Source organism: Prosopis cineraria, unplaced genomic scaffold (assembly GCF_029017545.1).
Source record: "Prosopis cineraria cultivar Desert tree isolate PC_DT_omini unplaced genomic scaffold, ASM2901754v1 PC7, whole genome shotgun sequence".
Classification (NCBI taxonomy): domain Eukaryota; kingdom Viridiplantae; phylum Streptophyta; class Magnoliopsida; order Fabales; family Fabaceae; genus Prosopis; species Prosopis cineraria.
This window is the reverse complement of record NW_026555338.1, coordinates 37,786,674-37,800,584: the sequence shown is the minus strand read 5'-3', so window position 1 is coordinate 37,800,584 and position 13,911 is coordinate 37,786,674. Positions and strand designations below refer to the sequence as shown.

Sequence of the window (13,911 nt, the reverse complement as noted above, 5' to 3'; positions counted from 1 at the left end):
ATAAGTTTGTCTCCCCGTATTTAATAAATTATTATACGTGTTCCCCACTCCAAACCATCCCATAATTCAAAGGTTATACTGGACTTAGATTTATCTGTGTTCGAGCCGAGTTAAATTCCAATCAGCGATCCAAAGATATCTTTTACATTTACATACACTCAAAATCAATATCTTATATTTAATTAATTGACCATGGTTCTAGCATGTATTTTTTGTTATCGTGTTGCTGTCTTCCATAATAGAGCGCGTAATGAAAATGGGAATTCACTGAACTATGTAGGGATCGAGGAAGGCAAGAGAGGGGATGGAAGCCACGAAACATCATGCATTAAAGAGTTAGGAACACGTATGCATGTTAGTGTTTGATGATGGTTTGGAGTTGAGAATAATAATAAATGCCAATAATGACGGCATGACACGTCAGCTAAGTTGGGCTGTTATTTCCTTATCATCTGCCGCGTAAATTGCACCGGATAACCAGATATATCCGAGTCGGTGACCGTGACTCGTCTTCTTCCATGGTCCCCAACTCCTGTCCAAATTACCACCCCCCTCAACCAAAAAAAAAAAAAAAAAATCACAACAAAATCAATATCCAGGTTTTTATTTCTAGTTCCTTTTTTAGACACCAGGGAATGGTTGAATATTATACATTAAAAAATTATTATTCCATAATCTCTCATGGTTATTCTCAGTCTCATGCTTGCCTTGATCTCTATTCTTTTTTTTTTTTTTGGTTTGAGATTGTTTTTATCGTTAATTTTGATCTTGCGCCTTCCGTGCATCTCATTTTGAAATTGTATTTTCAAAAGTAAAGGCTATTTATTTAATAAAATTTAGGAATACCTCTTTCTTTCCTTACAAAATTTGAACTATGAAATGCGTTCGTGATGTCTTGATCTCACATAATTAAAGCAGTTGTTTGCCACATAATTTTTGGAGGCAGAGAAAGTTGAATTCTTTTCTGCCTCACTTCGCGACCACACAAGCTAAGCCCGATAAGCATCTCGTCTAAAAAGCAAAAGCAAGGCTTTGATTAAACTTTCCCAATAGTCATATGACGGCCAAATTGGAATCCTTGCCCCAAACCCCCTTATTAAATGCTTTTATTCACAATTACGTGGAAGCTAAAAAAAGCGGGGAAGGGTGTAAAAAGCTTTTTTTTTTTTTTCTTCAATTCTCACAATTCAAATATCTGTCGTTGCAACATTGTCTGGTAAAAAATAAAAAAAGAGCGGACGAACTCGCCCCCCTTGTATTTATTTTTCTTTGTTCGAGGTCATCGGATAACTTGCTATGATCCAGAGTTCACGCTTTTGGATTTGGAGTGTAGGTTTGGGAGTCTCCCACAGATGTCCTCTCTAGTTAAAAGAATTGACTGGAAAACTGCAATCAAAAACTACTTTTAGGTCGATTTGAGAAAACACGTATTAAAAGTGAGTAAAGTCCAGGGGATGATCATGATGCAGAGAACAAATTGCTGGATAAAGGTGCAGTTAAATCATGCTTAATCATACTTCATAGTTTATTATTGAAGATTCCGTCACATACAAGCACCATTTGGAGTTGGGGCCGGCATTTCGCTTTATCTTTTCTGAAAGATGTGGAATTGAATTTCTTTTTCAACTTTCTCTGTTCCTCAAGGCTGTAGGGTGGATGCTATGAACTAATGGTATTTGCTCCATCACGGCCTGGTTAAATCATGTATGATCATACTTGAAAGTGTATTGATGAGGATTACGTCAAATATAATCATCATGTGAGGTTGGCATTTTGCTTTAACCTTCCTTCTCGGAAAGACCTGAAATTGAGCGGACTTTTTATCTCTTTTCTCAGTTGGTTCAGCTGGCAGTTTGGCACCTGCTCCTTTTGCCAATGAATGGCCAAAGTCAAATTAAAGGAGCGGGGTCTTGAAATTGAAGTGCGTTGATGTGTGATGTAACTCTGGTGGCAGGATCGTGGCCACGTTCATCACATTCATAATCCTTCGTACATACCGTGACAGAGAGTGCACAAAAGCTTCTGATGTTGTTCTACTTCTACGCCGTAAAAGTTTCTCTCCCAGGAGATAGTACACTTTGTTATTGGTAATTAATAATTTGTTGCATCTAAATGCATGCGTATTGAGTAGGCATCTGGAAAAAGACAAACTATTGGAACAAGTGGGCGTATTTACTATTTAGCAGTTCCGAGGTACTATAACAGAGTCCGCGCGCAGGGTACACCAAAACGCATGTGGAGGTTTTGAAGTGCGCCAAGCTCACCGCCAAGCTGTGTCATAAATGTGAAAGCTTTGTCTTGTGCCTAATCAATACTTGCTTCCTTACTTCTCAAGAACCTATTTTAACTCTCTCTCCCTCCGTCTTTATGTTTCCTTGTTCGTGGGTGCGCGAGAGCGTGTGTGGCTGAACTAACGCACTGTAGAATAAGCAAGTGATAGAAGCAAGCTTGGTGCTTTGCAACTTGCAAAGCCGAAAGGAGCGTACTTTATATGCTATTTCGGTTACTCTGGTGATTCCGGACTGTGGGCCTGATTTAACTCCACAAAATGAGTTCTGAGGAAAAGGCTGTGAGTGAAGGACATCACGCTGCTTCGTGCTTAAGAACGGTTTCTCTTCCAGTTCCCAAGGTAACTTGTGGTTTTTCCTTTGCTACTTCTGTTCCTTTTTTCCCTCGTGTTTAGCTTCAGCCAGGGATTTGGTATTCTGGGGCTTGATTCTGCTTTATTTCAAGGAGTCTTCTCTGTGTCGGCTATGTATGTGTTTTTTTTTCCCAGCATATCAGCATTTTTATTTGGATTACGAACTTTTAGTTGGAAATCATCATTTCTGTTATTTGATGGCATCTGCAAGTGTTTGTTTGAACAAATTCTATCACGGCTTATGGTTTGAACTCTTAAACTAATTTGTATGACTGAAGAGCCTTCCCTTTTTGTGTGAGTGCATGTTTATTAATAACTCAACGGATTATGTCTGAGGATGTCGAATTTTTTCCTCTCTCTGATTTCCATCTACCGTGCCTGTGAGAGAGAGGGTCTATCTATCTATCTTTCTTTATCTTCTCCTAACTTTGAATTGTGCAGCTTGAAACTTTTTTCAAGTCGATTTTTGCGGCTCAAACCCTTTTTAAAGGACATTCTGTGTGTGTGTTGAAAATCAAGTAAGTTTCCCTCCAAGCCTTAACTTCTCGTATTTCATTTGTCCTCGCATCCTAGAAATCCAGAAAACTCGGTTAGAACCTTAATTGTTGGACAAACATTGATTAATTTATGCCTAAGCTGCTCGAAATTTCTTGTGTCGATTTCAAGATCGCGGCTTCCTATCATTAATCTTCAATGATGCTTTTAATTCACTGCAACGGGTGAGTCCCCGGATTAGAAGGTTATTGCTGAATTTGATCTCTGGTGGTTTGTAATGCACTCATTAATTATCTTTGCTGTTTAGCTTTAGCTTTTTATAGTAGGTGCTGAAAGAATATCAAGATTCAATTATTTTCTGTTTATCTTTACTGAATTGGCATACCTTGGAACTTTGCAGTCTTTATATCACCACATGGTGCTTTCAAATAACGGTGATTTTAAATCCCATTTTTCTTGTATATTTCTCATCTCAGCATTTCTTTTTCCTTTTTTTTAGAAGTGTTCAAAGAATCAATTTAGTTGTTCTTCAAATATTTAAGTGTTTTTTTCATTGATGATGATACGAGTGTGCTGGTCTGTAATATGAAATAACAGATCGCTAACAAAAAACTTTTCTTAATGCTGATGGTCTTGTCTTCGGACAAGATATGCAGTTCTTGTAGTTATAGGTTATTGTCACAAATTTTCATGATGACGTGCATAGCAGTTTTTTGTGTGAAAAGTGAGGTGGAAGAGTCTGCCTGTGAAAGCAGTAGTGAGATTGAATGACTACTTTGACAGCCAGGCCCTAGCAAGGATTACCTAAATATTTATCAAATTCGTTGTGTGTGCAGGTGGATGATGAACCAGTGGGAATGACTGGGGAATCAACACGTGCTCGTCATTGGAAGCGGCAAAATCTTCTCCTAGAAATACCCCCAAGAACATCAGAAGAGCATTCTCAAGAATTTGTTGCAATTAAGATGCCAATAACTCCAAGTCCCACTCCCACTCCCAAGAGAGTGAATTTTCTTGTGACTTCACTTTCTGTTGACGCCCCAACTTATAATTCTCCTGGGCCCTCTGCATCAAGAGGCAAAACATCCATTAAAAGTATCTTACCAAAGTTGAACTTCAAGCATAAGACATCATCAGATATTGAAAAGGCTTTTACTGCAGCTCCAGAAAGTTCCTCTCCAGCCCCTCGAGAAAAGCTTTCAATTGCTAGATCATTGTCCCTTACTAAGATATTTACACCTAAAATTAAGAGAACGTCATCATTACCAGTGGATGAACTTCATTCAAACCCAGAATCTGTTCATGCTGAAAGTGTTGGCAGATCTCTATATGTAAGATATCAACCAGTTTTATCCTTTAAAATTGATAACGACTTCTTTTATGCTTGATCAATTGGCATCTGGGCTTTTCATTAGCTAATGGGTAGAAAATGAAGATTGACTTTTTTGCTGGGTTTGTTTAACTCAAGGTGTTCTGTCATTAAAGTTTATAAGCACAAGAATTTTTGAAAATTTTAGCTTTTATAATGCCACGTAACGTGTATATTTGTATTTATGTATAGAACCATACACATTGGGAATCTTAATTTTTTGAACTTATGTTCACTGCTCAACTGTGTGCCTGATGCATCCTTAATCGCTTACCTAGCATCCCATGGGAAATTTCTACTGATGTTGATTTTTAGATGATGAATTTAGATCTGTTTTGCTTCAAGTTATCACCTTTTGCAGGGAACAGAGGCGCAGGGGCAGATAGCCCGTTCACAGTCGGTGCCTGTCACTGGTCTAGACAAGGGCATAAGGAGAATGGATTCATTTTTCCGTGTTATTCCCTCCACTCCGCATGTAAAGGGAAAAAAAGAATTGTTGGCCACATCCCCATCAAAGGATACTGGTAAGTCATCATAAGCTTTATCGCTTGCTTGTGAAAATGGATACAATTTGGTGTGTCATAGGTTTTTAATGAGATTCCTATAGTGACGTGCCAAGCCATAGTAGTAACAGTTAGGCACCTTCCTAAAGTGAGATCCAATTACATTCTCGTGGCACTTCAGTACTTCCTGTTTACATATCCACGTCATATGTCTCTGTTTTTTGGACACTTAAAACTAGCAAAAGTGCATCTTTATTTCCATATTTTCCCCTTATCTACCTTCTATTCATCTTAATTCTATTTCTAATTTTTGAAGTATTTTTTGTTCCATCATATATGCAATTGAATTTTTATCTTCAGAGTTTTCTCCCCTTTTTTTGGTTTAGAAACCAATGATCCTGTCAAGTGAATGGTGTCTTTTTTGGCACTCAAAACTCAAGTCTTGTCTTTTTGTTTAACCTTTTTCCTTGACTTTCTTTCGACGTTTCATAATGTGATATGTCCTTTTGATGCACTTAATGTCTCAAATTCTACGAGTTAGTAACAAGCCTTCAAAGCCTTTCTTGGTTCAGAGAACGACGACGACGACAACGGCGATGGCGATGATGATGATGAAGGTGAAGATATAGCTGAAGAAGATGCAGTGTGTAGGATTTGTTTGGTTGATCTGTGTGAAGGAGGTGAAACCTTCAAGATGGAATGCAGCTGCAAAGGTGAACTTGCTCTGGCACACCAAGAATGTGCCATTAAATGGTTTAGTATCAAGGGTAACAAGACCTGTGATGTGTGCAAGGAGGAGGTTCGGAACCTACCTGTCACACTTTTAAGGATCCAAAATGTTGTAACTCAGAACACGGGAGCTAACAGGTCTCAGCTGTCAGATGCAAGTGCATACAGGCATGTGAATAGTTATTTTTGTTTGATACAGATCAATTTAATGAATGAGAATTGACGATATACTTCAATTGGGAACTCAATTTTTTATCATGGACTCTTACATCCATTTTATCTTTCTATTTGCAGTAATAGGTATTACTCGCCATCTAGAATTTACGGTCAACTAGTATTCTGCCATGCCTTAATTTTAAATAATGAACACGTGGCCAAAAAAATTAATGAACACAAAATCAAGATTCTGACTTGTTTGTGAAGAAATTTCTCTCCGACCCCTTTTTGAAGATTTCATCCCTTCAATTTGTTGCTTCAAGAATAATTACAAAGTCAGTATACAATTCGTTAGCCAATTTACAGTTATTTGTGCTGTAGATAAAAAGATGGAGACCTAGAGTCATGCTTTAATATTCTTTATTCAATTTTTTTAGGGTTTGGCAGGAAGTTCCTGTTCTTGTCATTGTGAGCATGTTAGCCTATTTCTGTTTCCTTGAGCAGCTATTGGTAAGAATAACAATCCTCTTACTTCTTTCAAAGCCATAATTTTGTATAGACTCAGTAATTGGATTCAGCAGGTCGGAAAAATGGGTACCGGTGCAATTGCCATTTCTCTTCCATTCTCATGTGTACTGGGCCTGCTCTCCTCCATGACTTCATCGACCATGGGTAGGGTTCGCAACGATTCTTCAGAAATATTGTCAAAATACTTTCTCTTATTTATGATACATTGGTTCTTTTTTGCTCTGTCTATGATACTTATTGGGTTATGAAATTGTATTTACTGGCTTATGCACGCCCTAACCTTCTGAATTTTGTTTTTTCCAGTGCATGGCAGGTTCATCTGGTTTTATGCGTCTGCCCAATTTGCTCTGGTGGTTCTCTTCGCACATATATTTTACTCATTGGTAATGGATTTTGTGTCTAGCACATTGTTGTTACCTTACCTCTAATGTTTCACTCGAAACTGATATGGAAGAGAACACGTGAAACAAGGAAATGAATCATAATGTTAGCACATTATTGTCATGAATACGGAATGAGCATGTTTTACCTCGTTGGATCTGAACCTTGAGCACTTTATCAATATATTTGGTACGGGAGAGACTGTTCTCTCTTACTTGAGACAGTGAGAAAAGATTTCTCCAGAGATGCAAAGAAACTATTTATTATTTCAACCTCGAACCACGACCTAGTTAGGAGGGTGGCTGGCTGGATGCATGTCTTGCGCACTGAACTGCTCCTGCCTTTGTTTGCTGCAGGTTCACGTGCAGGCAGTTCTGGCAATCCTTCTTGCAACATTTGCCGGGTTTGGTGTAGTGATGAGCGGGAGCTCTGTTCTTGTTGAAATTACTCGATGGAGAAGGAGATGGCTGGCACCTCACGGTGCAATGCAAGCACATTCAGGCCCTCCCAGCGGCAGTCAAACAGTGGCACTAAATCAACAAAACTCGATTTAGAGCTGAATTTCCGTCTTTTTGGCTTCTTTGGTACGCATGCTGTATAGGAGAATTAAAATCTGGAGTGTCACTCACTGTACAGCTCATATTGTAATAATAGATAGATTGGCCTATATTATAGAATTTGTGGTTTTTAGTAGCATTTGCTAAGCCAGGGGGCTTGTGGCCCTCTGTTTCTGTAACGTCTGCTGAGAGATGAGGATTAAGGGAATCAACTTTTGAAGTGCTGTTGGGGATTATTGACAAGCACGGATCTTTTCATGCCTTCTATTTCTAGAATCTTGAGCGGAGTGTTCCTGTGGAACATTAATTTTGGGAATTGAAAGTTATGTTTTCTTTTCATTCATGTTTGAATAAAAGACTTGTTTTGTATTCACTCCGAGCCAAAATATAAACAGTTTTTTTAAAAAAATTTACATATTAATAAAAGTTTCATTTTCATCAAAAAATATATTTTTTTTTATCCATAGACTCAATTATCAATGTACTTTATGATGGGTAAAAGATACATTTACATAAATATTGAGGTTAATAAATATAAGGGATAAAATGAAGAAATTTTTTTACATATATTATGTTGTTTATATTTTAAATCAAGATTAATTAAAAAAATGCTTATATTTTGGACTAGATAGAGTATATTTTAGGAGGGTGGAGGATCTCTCCATTTCGCTCCACTTCTCCCATCTCAATCATTTATTAATTCTATAATTTAAAAAAATATTTAATAAAATAATATGAATGGTTGAGATGGAAAAAGTGAAGAAAAAATGAGATAAAAAAAGGAAGAGGTCCCTCTCCCATTTCAAGGAGGAGTTACAGCTTCTCACTCTAAAACCATCTCTTTAGCATTGAGTTGAGCGCCTCATTAACATAGAAGCTACAGCCAATAGAAGGTTCATTCAAATATTTGATAGTTGACATAATCAAAAACCCATTTATTATTATTATTATTATTATTTTTGCATAATCCATTGGGGAACATGCTAAAAGACCTTGCTTCAATAGTAAACCAGAAGGCTTCAGGGCATGTTTGTTACTATAAAATCTCCTAAGAACAAGGATGGAGAAATTTAAAAAGGTTCTTCATCAAAGGTTCCCTTAAAAGTCAAAACCGACCTAATGGGTGAATAGAGTCAATAGTGGTTGAGCAATGAGCGGGACATGCTAGCCTTAGGAATTGCCTGCAACCCGTCCATTTTGCATAAAATGGGTAGAGCTAGCCAGTACCCATACGTGGCCTATTGCAACCTGTTTGAAAACAAGTTAGGCGAGCCACATATTGAAATGGACAAGCTAGCCAGCTCATTTCGTGTAAATAGCCTCTTTTCCAAAAAAAAAAAAAAAAGCATTTTCAAGTGCAAATGCTTGGAGGCTAGTTAAAATTTGAATTTAAAAATATAGGCAAACTAAGAATGATGGCCCAATTTGCTAAACAGAAGATTAGTACAAAACCAAAAAAGAAAGAATTTCAAGAAGATAATAAAAACAAATAAAAGCATCAACATTTAAAATGTGTATAAAAGCACACAGTAATTCAGTAAAACAAGCTCATTGGTTTTCATTCTCTGGACCAATAAAGCCAATAATTCTACATGAACAGACTTTTCTAATAACCATGGATTATTAAACAATGAATCGCATGTAGATATAAAAATGAAACAAATCATTAATGTGAGATTTAAATACTCTAAACAATTTTCATTATATTTATTTTAGCTAGTGAATTTGGACTCCTAGCTCATATAAATCGAAAATCACTCTCTCAGCTCAAACTCTAATTTTAATCTTCATGAAAAATAGAAGGAAAGGGAGGAGAGAAGTATAATGCATTTACTTTGAGTGTTAGGAAACTCCAAAATGTCTCTAATAATCCCCAAGTTCGTGCTCAGCAGAGCAAATGGCATGCTCTCATTTTCTCCTTCTCTTCTCTTCTTATTTTTCGCACATATGAGCTGGTTTAAGCAAAATTCTAGCCATGCACAGCAGTGGACGTCCCTCACACCACGGCATGTGCACAAGGGACCTTACTTCAATTCTTTCTCACCCTTTGATGCTCGGATAGCCTGACTTTATTTCAGACCCACATTTAAGGCTGAAATCACAATCAAACGCACTTTTTAGACTTCTTTGACCACACACCATGTTAATTCACTTAATTACTCTCTTTTGTATAACTAAATCTTGATTAATTTTTCAAGATGTTACACCTTGAATGGAAGTGCTTTACCATTGTGGATTATTATTTAAATCATGGACATACACTAAGCTTTTGTGACTTTAAGTAGATTCTACAAAGTTTAAATCTTATCGCAGATGGATCTCTCTTGTAGTAGAGTCGAAGGTGTGCTGTTTGGATTAGGCTATTGAGCCCCCACCCCCATTGACTCTTCTCCTAAACCTTGTCCTTTTAGGCTCTAGGATGTTCTCTTTGTTGGTATTCGAACCTATATTTCTTTACTTTTGTTTAGTTTGTCATCTTTGTGTTTTTCTTTTTTGGTTTTGTTGTTCTTGTTACCCTTCGTTGGTATGCTATTTGGTGTGTTTTGATATTGATATATAGTGTCCTCTTTTGTAAAAAAAAAGGACCAGAGGGAGTATTTAGATAATTTTTCTTTAGGGCTTTCATAGATATAATCCATGTTATAAGACCAAATTAAGTAAATAATCCAACATTTATTATATTTTTTATTATAGTTAGTTTATTATATTTGTCAATGATATACATTGTATATCAATGATAAACCCTTGTAAATTTTTAATAATTAATCTCTTGTATATTAATGATAAACTCATTGTATATCAATATAACTCAATCACACTCCTAAGTTTTCAAAAATTTGGTTTATATTTTATAAACAAAAGATTTTTTTGGGCCAGTGGACCAATTTATTCTTTTCTTTTTTCTACATGTAAATAATGATTTTTTTGGAAAAAATTTAAAAATTGTAAAATGTATTTTTATCAAACATGTTGAGAATCTATATTTAAAAAGTACAGTTAAATCTCATCAATTGATGTTGATGGGAAGGGAAACCTTGTGCCCATGCCCACATCAATAAGGAGTCAGCTTCCCTCTACTAAGGGAAGCCTTCTTTGCCTCCCCATTAAGGCAAAGGAAAATCTGGACCCTTCAGGTTTAATCTGGACAATCCAATTTAAATATTTTAATTTTTAATTTTTACTTCAAATTTATATTTTTAAAATAAAAAATTATCATTGCTATATGTAACATCCTGATTTTATAATCCTATAGTTAGTTATTAATCAGGGTAAATTAGTTATTATCAAATGATTAAAAATTTGGATGATTACTTAAATAAAAAATTTGGAAGAACTACATTTCAGAACGGAGCATGTGCGTGCGGTGAGGAATTCTCTCACTGTGCGACATGCCGTGGCACAAGTGATGCATGGCATAGAAAATGACTTCTTAAGTTGTGAATCAGTGTGGAGTTCAGAAGGGAAAAGAAAGAAAAGCACGAAAGGAGTGAAGAAGGAGGCGTTCCTCTGTTTGGGCAAGAGTATTTGAGGCATCAGGAGGCATTTTCGACTAATAGATTATCGGGTAAGTCTCATACCGTCCTTCACTTTAATTCTACTACAATTTATTTTAGTATAAGCTATAGATAAATTGAATCGGAGAATTTTAAGGGATTAGTTTCTTACCTTTTAGTAACAAAAAAGTTCTCCAGAGTTAAATTAAGGCTTTACGACTGGTTTAGGATTAAACGATAAAGTTTTAAAGTTGTAAACTTAAATTTAGCCTTAAATCAGCGATAAAAGGGGTAGAGATTGAGTAAATGTAAAATGGGATTGCAAGAAGTGATAGAAAGTAGTGAATGAGTGGTAATAAACTTATATTAACTAAGTGAAAGTGAATTGACAACTAAAAATGGTTGAGAGTAATAGTTAAGTACTTTTAGTCAATTTGATTAATTGACTGATAGTACTAATTAGGTATAGATTATTGTGATACACGTGTGACTTGAAGTAGAGAGCTAGCATGGTGACTATAAGCATGTAAGAAATCCACGAGTAACCTTTCTTATGACAGAAGGGTTGAGGTAATCGAATAAATTTCTTTAGTTGATTATCTACTGTAATGTTTGAAAATATAAATATTATTGCATATATATTTGCTAAATGAATATTTAATGCATGAAATTGATTTCTAAATAATTGAGTTTGTGAATTGCATGCTTTGCGATATATATATATATATATATAGTTTTATATACATATGAGAATGTGGTTTAAGTGGAAACATGTTCATAAGGGTGGGAGTTCATATAGGGAGAAGTAGTGAAAGTCTATATAGAATATTCTCTTTAGTGCCCAACGGGGTGCGATGTTGGAAAATTTTCATCTTCTTAATGCCTATTGAGGTATGGTGTTGAAGATTTTCTCCTTAGTACTCATGTGGGGTGTGGTGTTGGAGATTAGGACTCCTTAATATCCTTCTGATATGGTATTGGAGTCAACGATACCCCATTGTGTGTGATGGAGGAAACCATAGTCCAAAAGTGAGATAAAACGCCTTTGGTCGAGTGATTCTACTATTAAAGATGAGCTTAAGGTCAATAAGTGTGTATATTGGTCTAAAGCGAGTCTATAGTTTTGAGTCGAGATGATTCAGAGGTTTGGATGGTAGTGATCATGTTCTTGGATATGGTGAATAATGATAAAATATGATGTTGATGAAATGAATCCTATATTATGGTTTATGTTTGTATATATATTATGTTGCACTAGCTTATGGTTGCATGTGATAATTAGTAGTAGAGAGTTATTCTGTTATTGAAATGTTTACCTCACCCCGTAGTTACATTTTGACATGTCATAGTAGTGAGCTAGTTAAAGGAAAAGATTCAGGATTGATATAGTTATGCCATTGCTGTACAATCCCCTAGTTTTGTATAATGAACACCTCTTTTACATATACTTGTATATAAAAGTTGCCATAGGGTGGCAAATGCGTATCTAGAGTGGTAAATTATGGTGATTTTGTGAATCTTGATCAATATATGTGAATATGTGGTGAAATGGGTAACATGGGCTAAGATTTGATTATGTACTTGTTGCAAATGTGGAAAGGTGTGAACTTGTTTGAATTTATGGTGAAATGGCTAAATTAGTGTCTTCGGTTTAAGATGTGAATAGTTGCCTAAAGTGTAAATAGACTGTTGAGCAGCCAAATTTTTATTTGTGTGTATATATGATATAACTTGTAATCAATCAGGTATATAAGATCCTTTTGAACTTGATTCAAGGCCTAAAATGACCTAATGAGATAAGGTGAGCTATTTGAGCGCTTGGGTGCATCGAATTCTTAAAAAAGTAGCTTTTTGTACCCCGAGTGTTCAAATTTTGATTTGACAGTTGGATTGTGTCCAAACTTATTTCATTGGCTAACTTATGAAATAGACTTTGTATAGGTGCTTGAATCATTCCGATCAAATGTTATATATAGAAATGGCACACGCCGAAAGTTTATCCTGTGAACTGTCATATGATAGCAAAAAATTTTGTCATGTGCGCCACAACGCATGGTGCAGAGAAGGGGAGCTTGTGGCTCTATACCACATGATATGGTGCATAGCCTAATTCTTGGCCCTGTTTCCTTGACTTTAAACTATGACTTGGGTGTGATGAATACATGTAATTACTTTTCACTATGCATTACTCTAGAATGTTAAAAGTTTTGATGTTTTGTAAAACAAAGTCTTAGGTCTCAAGCCCTTTTCAAACAAATTTAATTGATTTTTGTTTGATATTAAAAAATGGTGATCATGTTAACCCCTCCTAATGTCTGGTGGATATTGGGAGAGATTAGAATATACAATAGTATATCATTAATAAATATAATAAACTAGTCATAATACAAAATATAATAAATTGTATGTGTCTTGTTCTCTACTGCTGCTCTACTATTTATAATGTGCACAAGCTGTGTTGGCTGTTTGTAATTGCCAACCAATGTTCTCGAAATATCCACAAGTGAATATCACAATCTTGCTAGATTTAGGCTCATTTAGATCATAGTTTTGTTTAAGGCAATGGTCCAGCTAGTAATTTCGAGTCTTAAGAGATTCAAGAACCCACGCTTACTTAATCAAATCATTTTATCATGATGTGGACCAAATTTGTCATTATTGAATCCCTTGTTAGGTCTAATGCTTCACTTGCTCAGCCTAATTCTTACTATAGCCATTGTGACATTTTGAATAGACGTCGTTTTAGTTTTAACCTAAACATTATCAATACACTCTCTCTCTTCAAAAAAATAAAGCTTTTTTTTAAGAGTAAAAAACTAAAAAATATAAGGGATTTTGGATCTTTTAAGGTATAATTAATATTTTTTAAGAATATTTTTAATTAAGGTCATTTAAGAATGTAATTAATAAGATTTTTTTATTGAGACACCTTATTAAATAAGGATAAATATATAAGGAGTGTAGAATTTTAAAGATAATTAACTAATTTATCAGGATATAATTTGGTTAAAAATATTTTATAAAATATTATATGGAGGGAGTATGTATGTATCATTTG

General features: G+C 35.4%; 1 protein-coding gene across 6 annotated transcripts; it reads left to right on the top strand.

Annotated features, from left to right (window-relative positions):
* Positions 1 to 1,289: 1,289 nt before the first annotated feature.
* Positions 1,290 to 7,617, top strand: LOC129315777 (uncharacterized). 6 transcript variants are annotated; one of them, XM_054959820.1, is made up of 9 exons: positions 1,320 to 2,629; positions 3,083 to 3,159; positions 3,973 to 4,467; positions 4,867 to 5,029; positions 5,566 to 5,905; positions 6,331 to 6,403; positions 6,472 to 6,565; positions 6,725 to 6,804; positions 7,159 to 7,617. In XM_054959820.1, exons 3-9 carry the CDS (start codon positions 3,994 to 3,996, stop codon positions 7,354 to 7,356), a joined length of 1,422 nt encoding a protein of 473 aa, XP_054815795.1. In that variant the 5' UTR covers positions 1,320 to 2,629; positions 3,083 to 3,159; positions 3,973 to 3,993; the 3' UTR covers positions 7,357 to 7,617. The 6 variants fall into 6 exon arrangements, 5 of the variants coding, with proteins under 5 accessions (XP_054815795.1, XP_054815791.1, XP_054815792.1 ...); XM_054959816.1 differs by lacking the exon at positions 3,083 to 3,159; XM_054959817.1 differs by lacking the exon at positions 3,083 to 3,159 and having other exon boundaries at positions 1,329 to 2,629; positions 6,475 to 6,565.
* Positions 7,618 to 13,911: the final 6,294 nt, after the last annotated feature.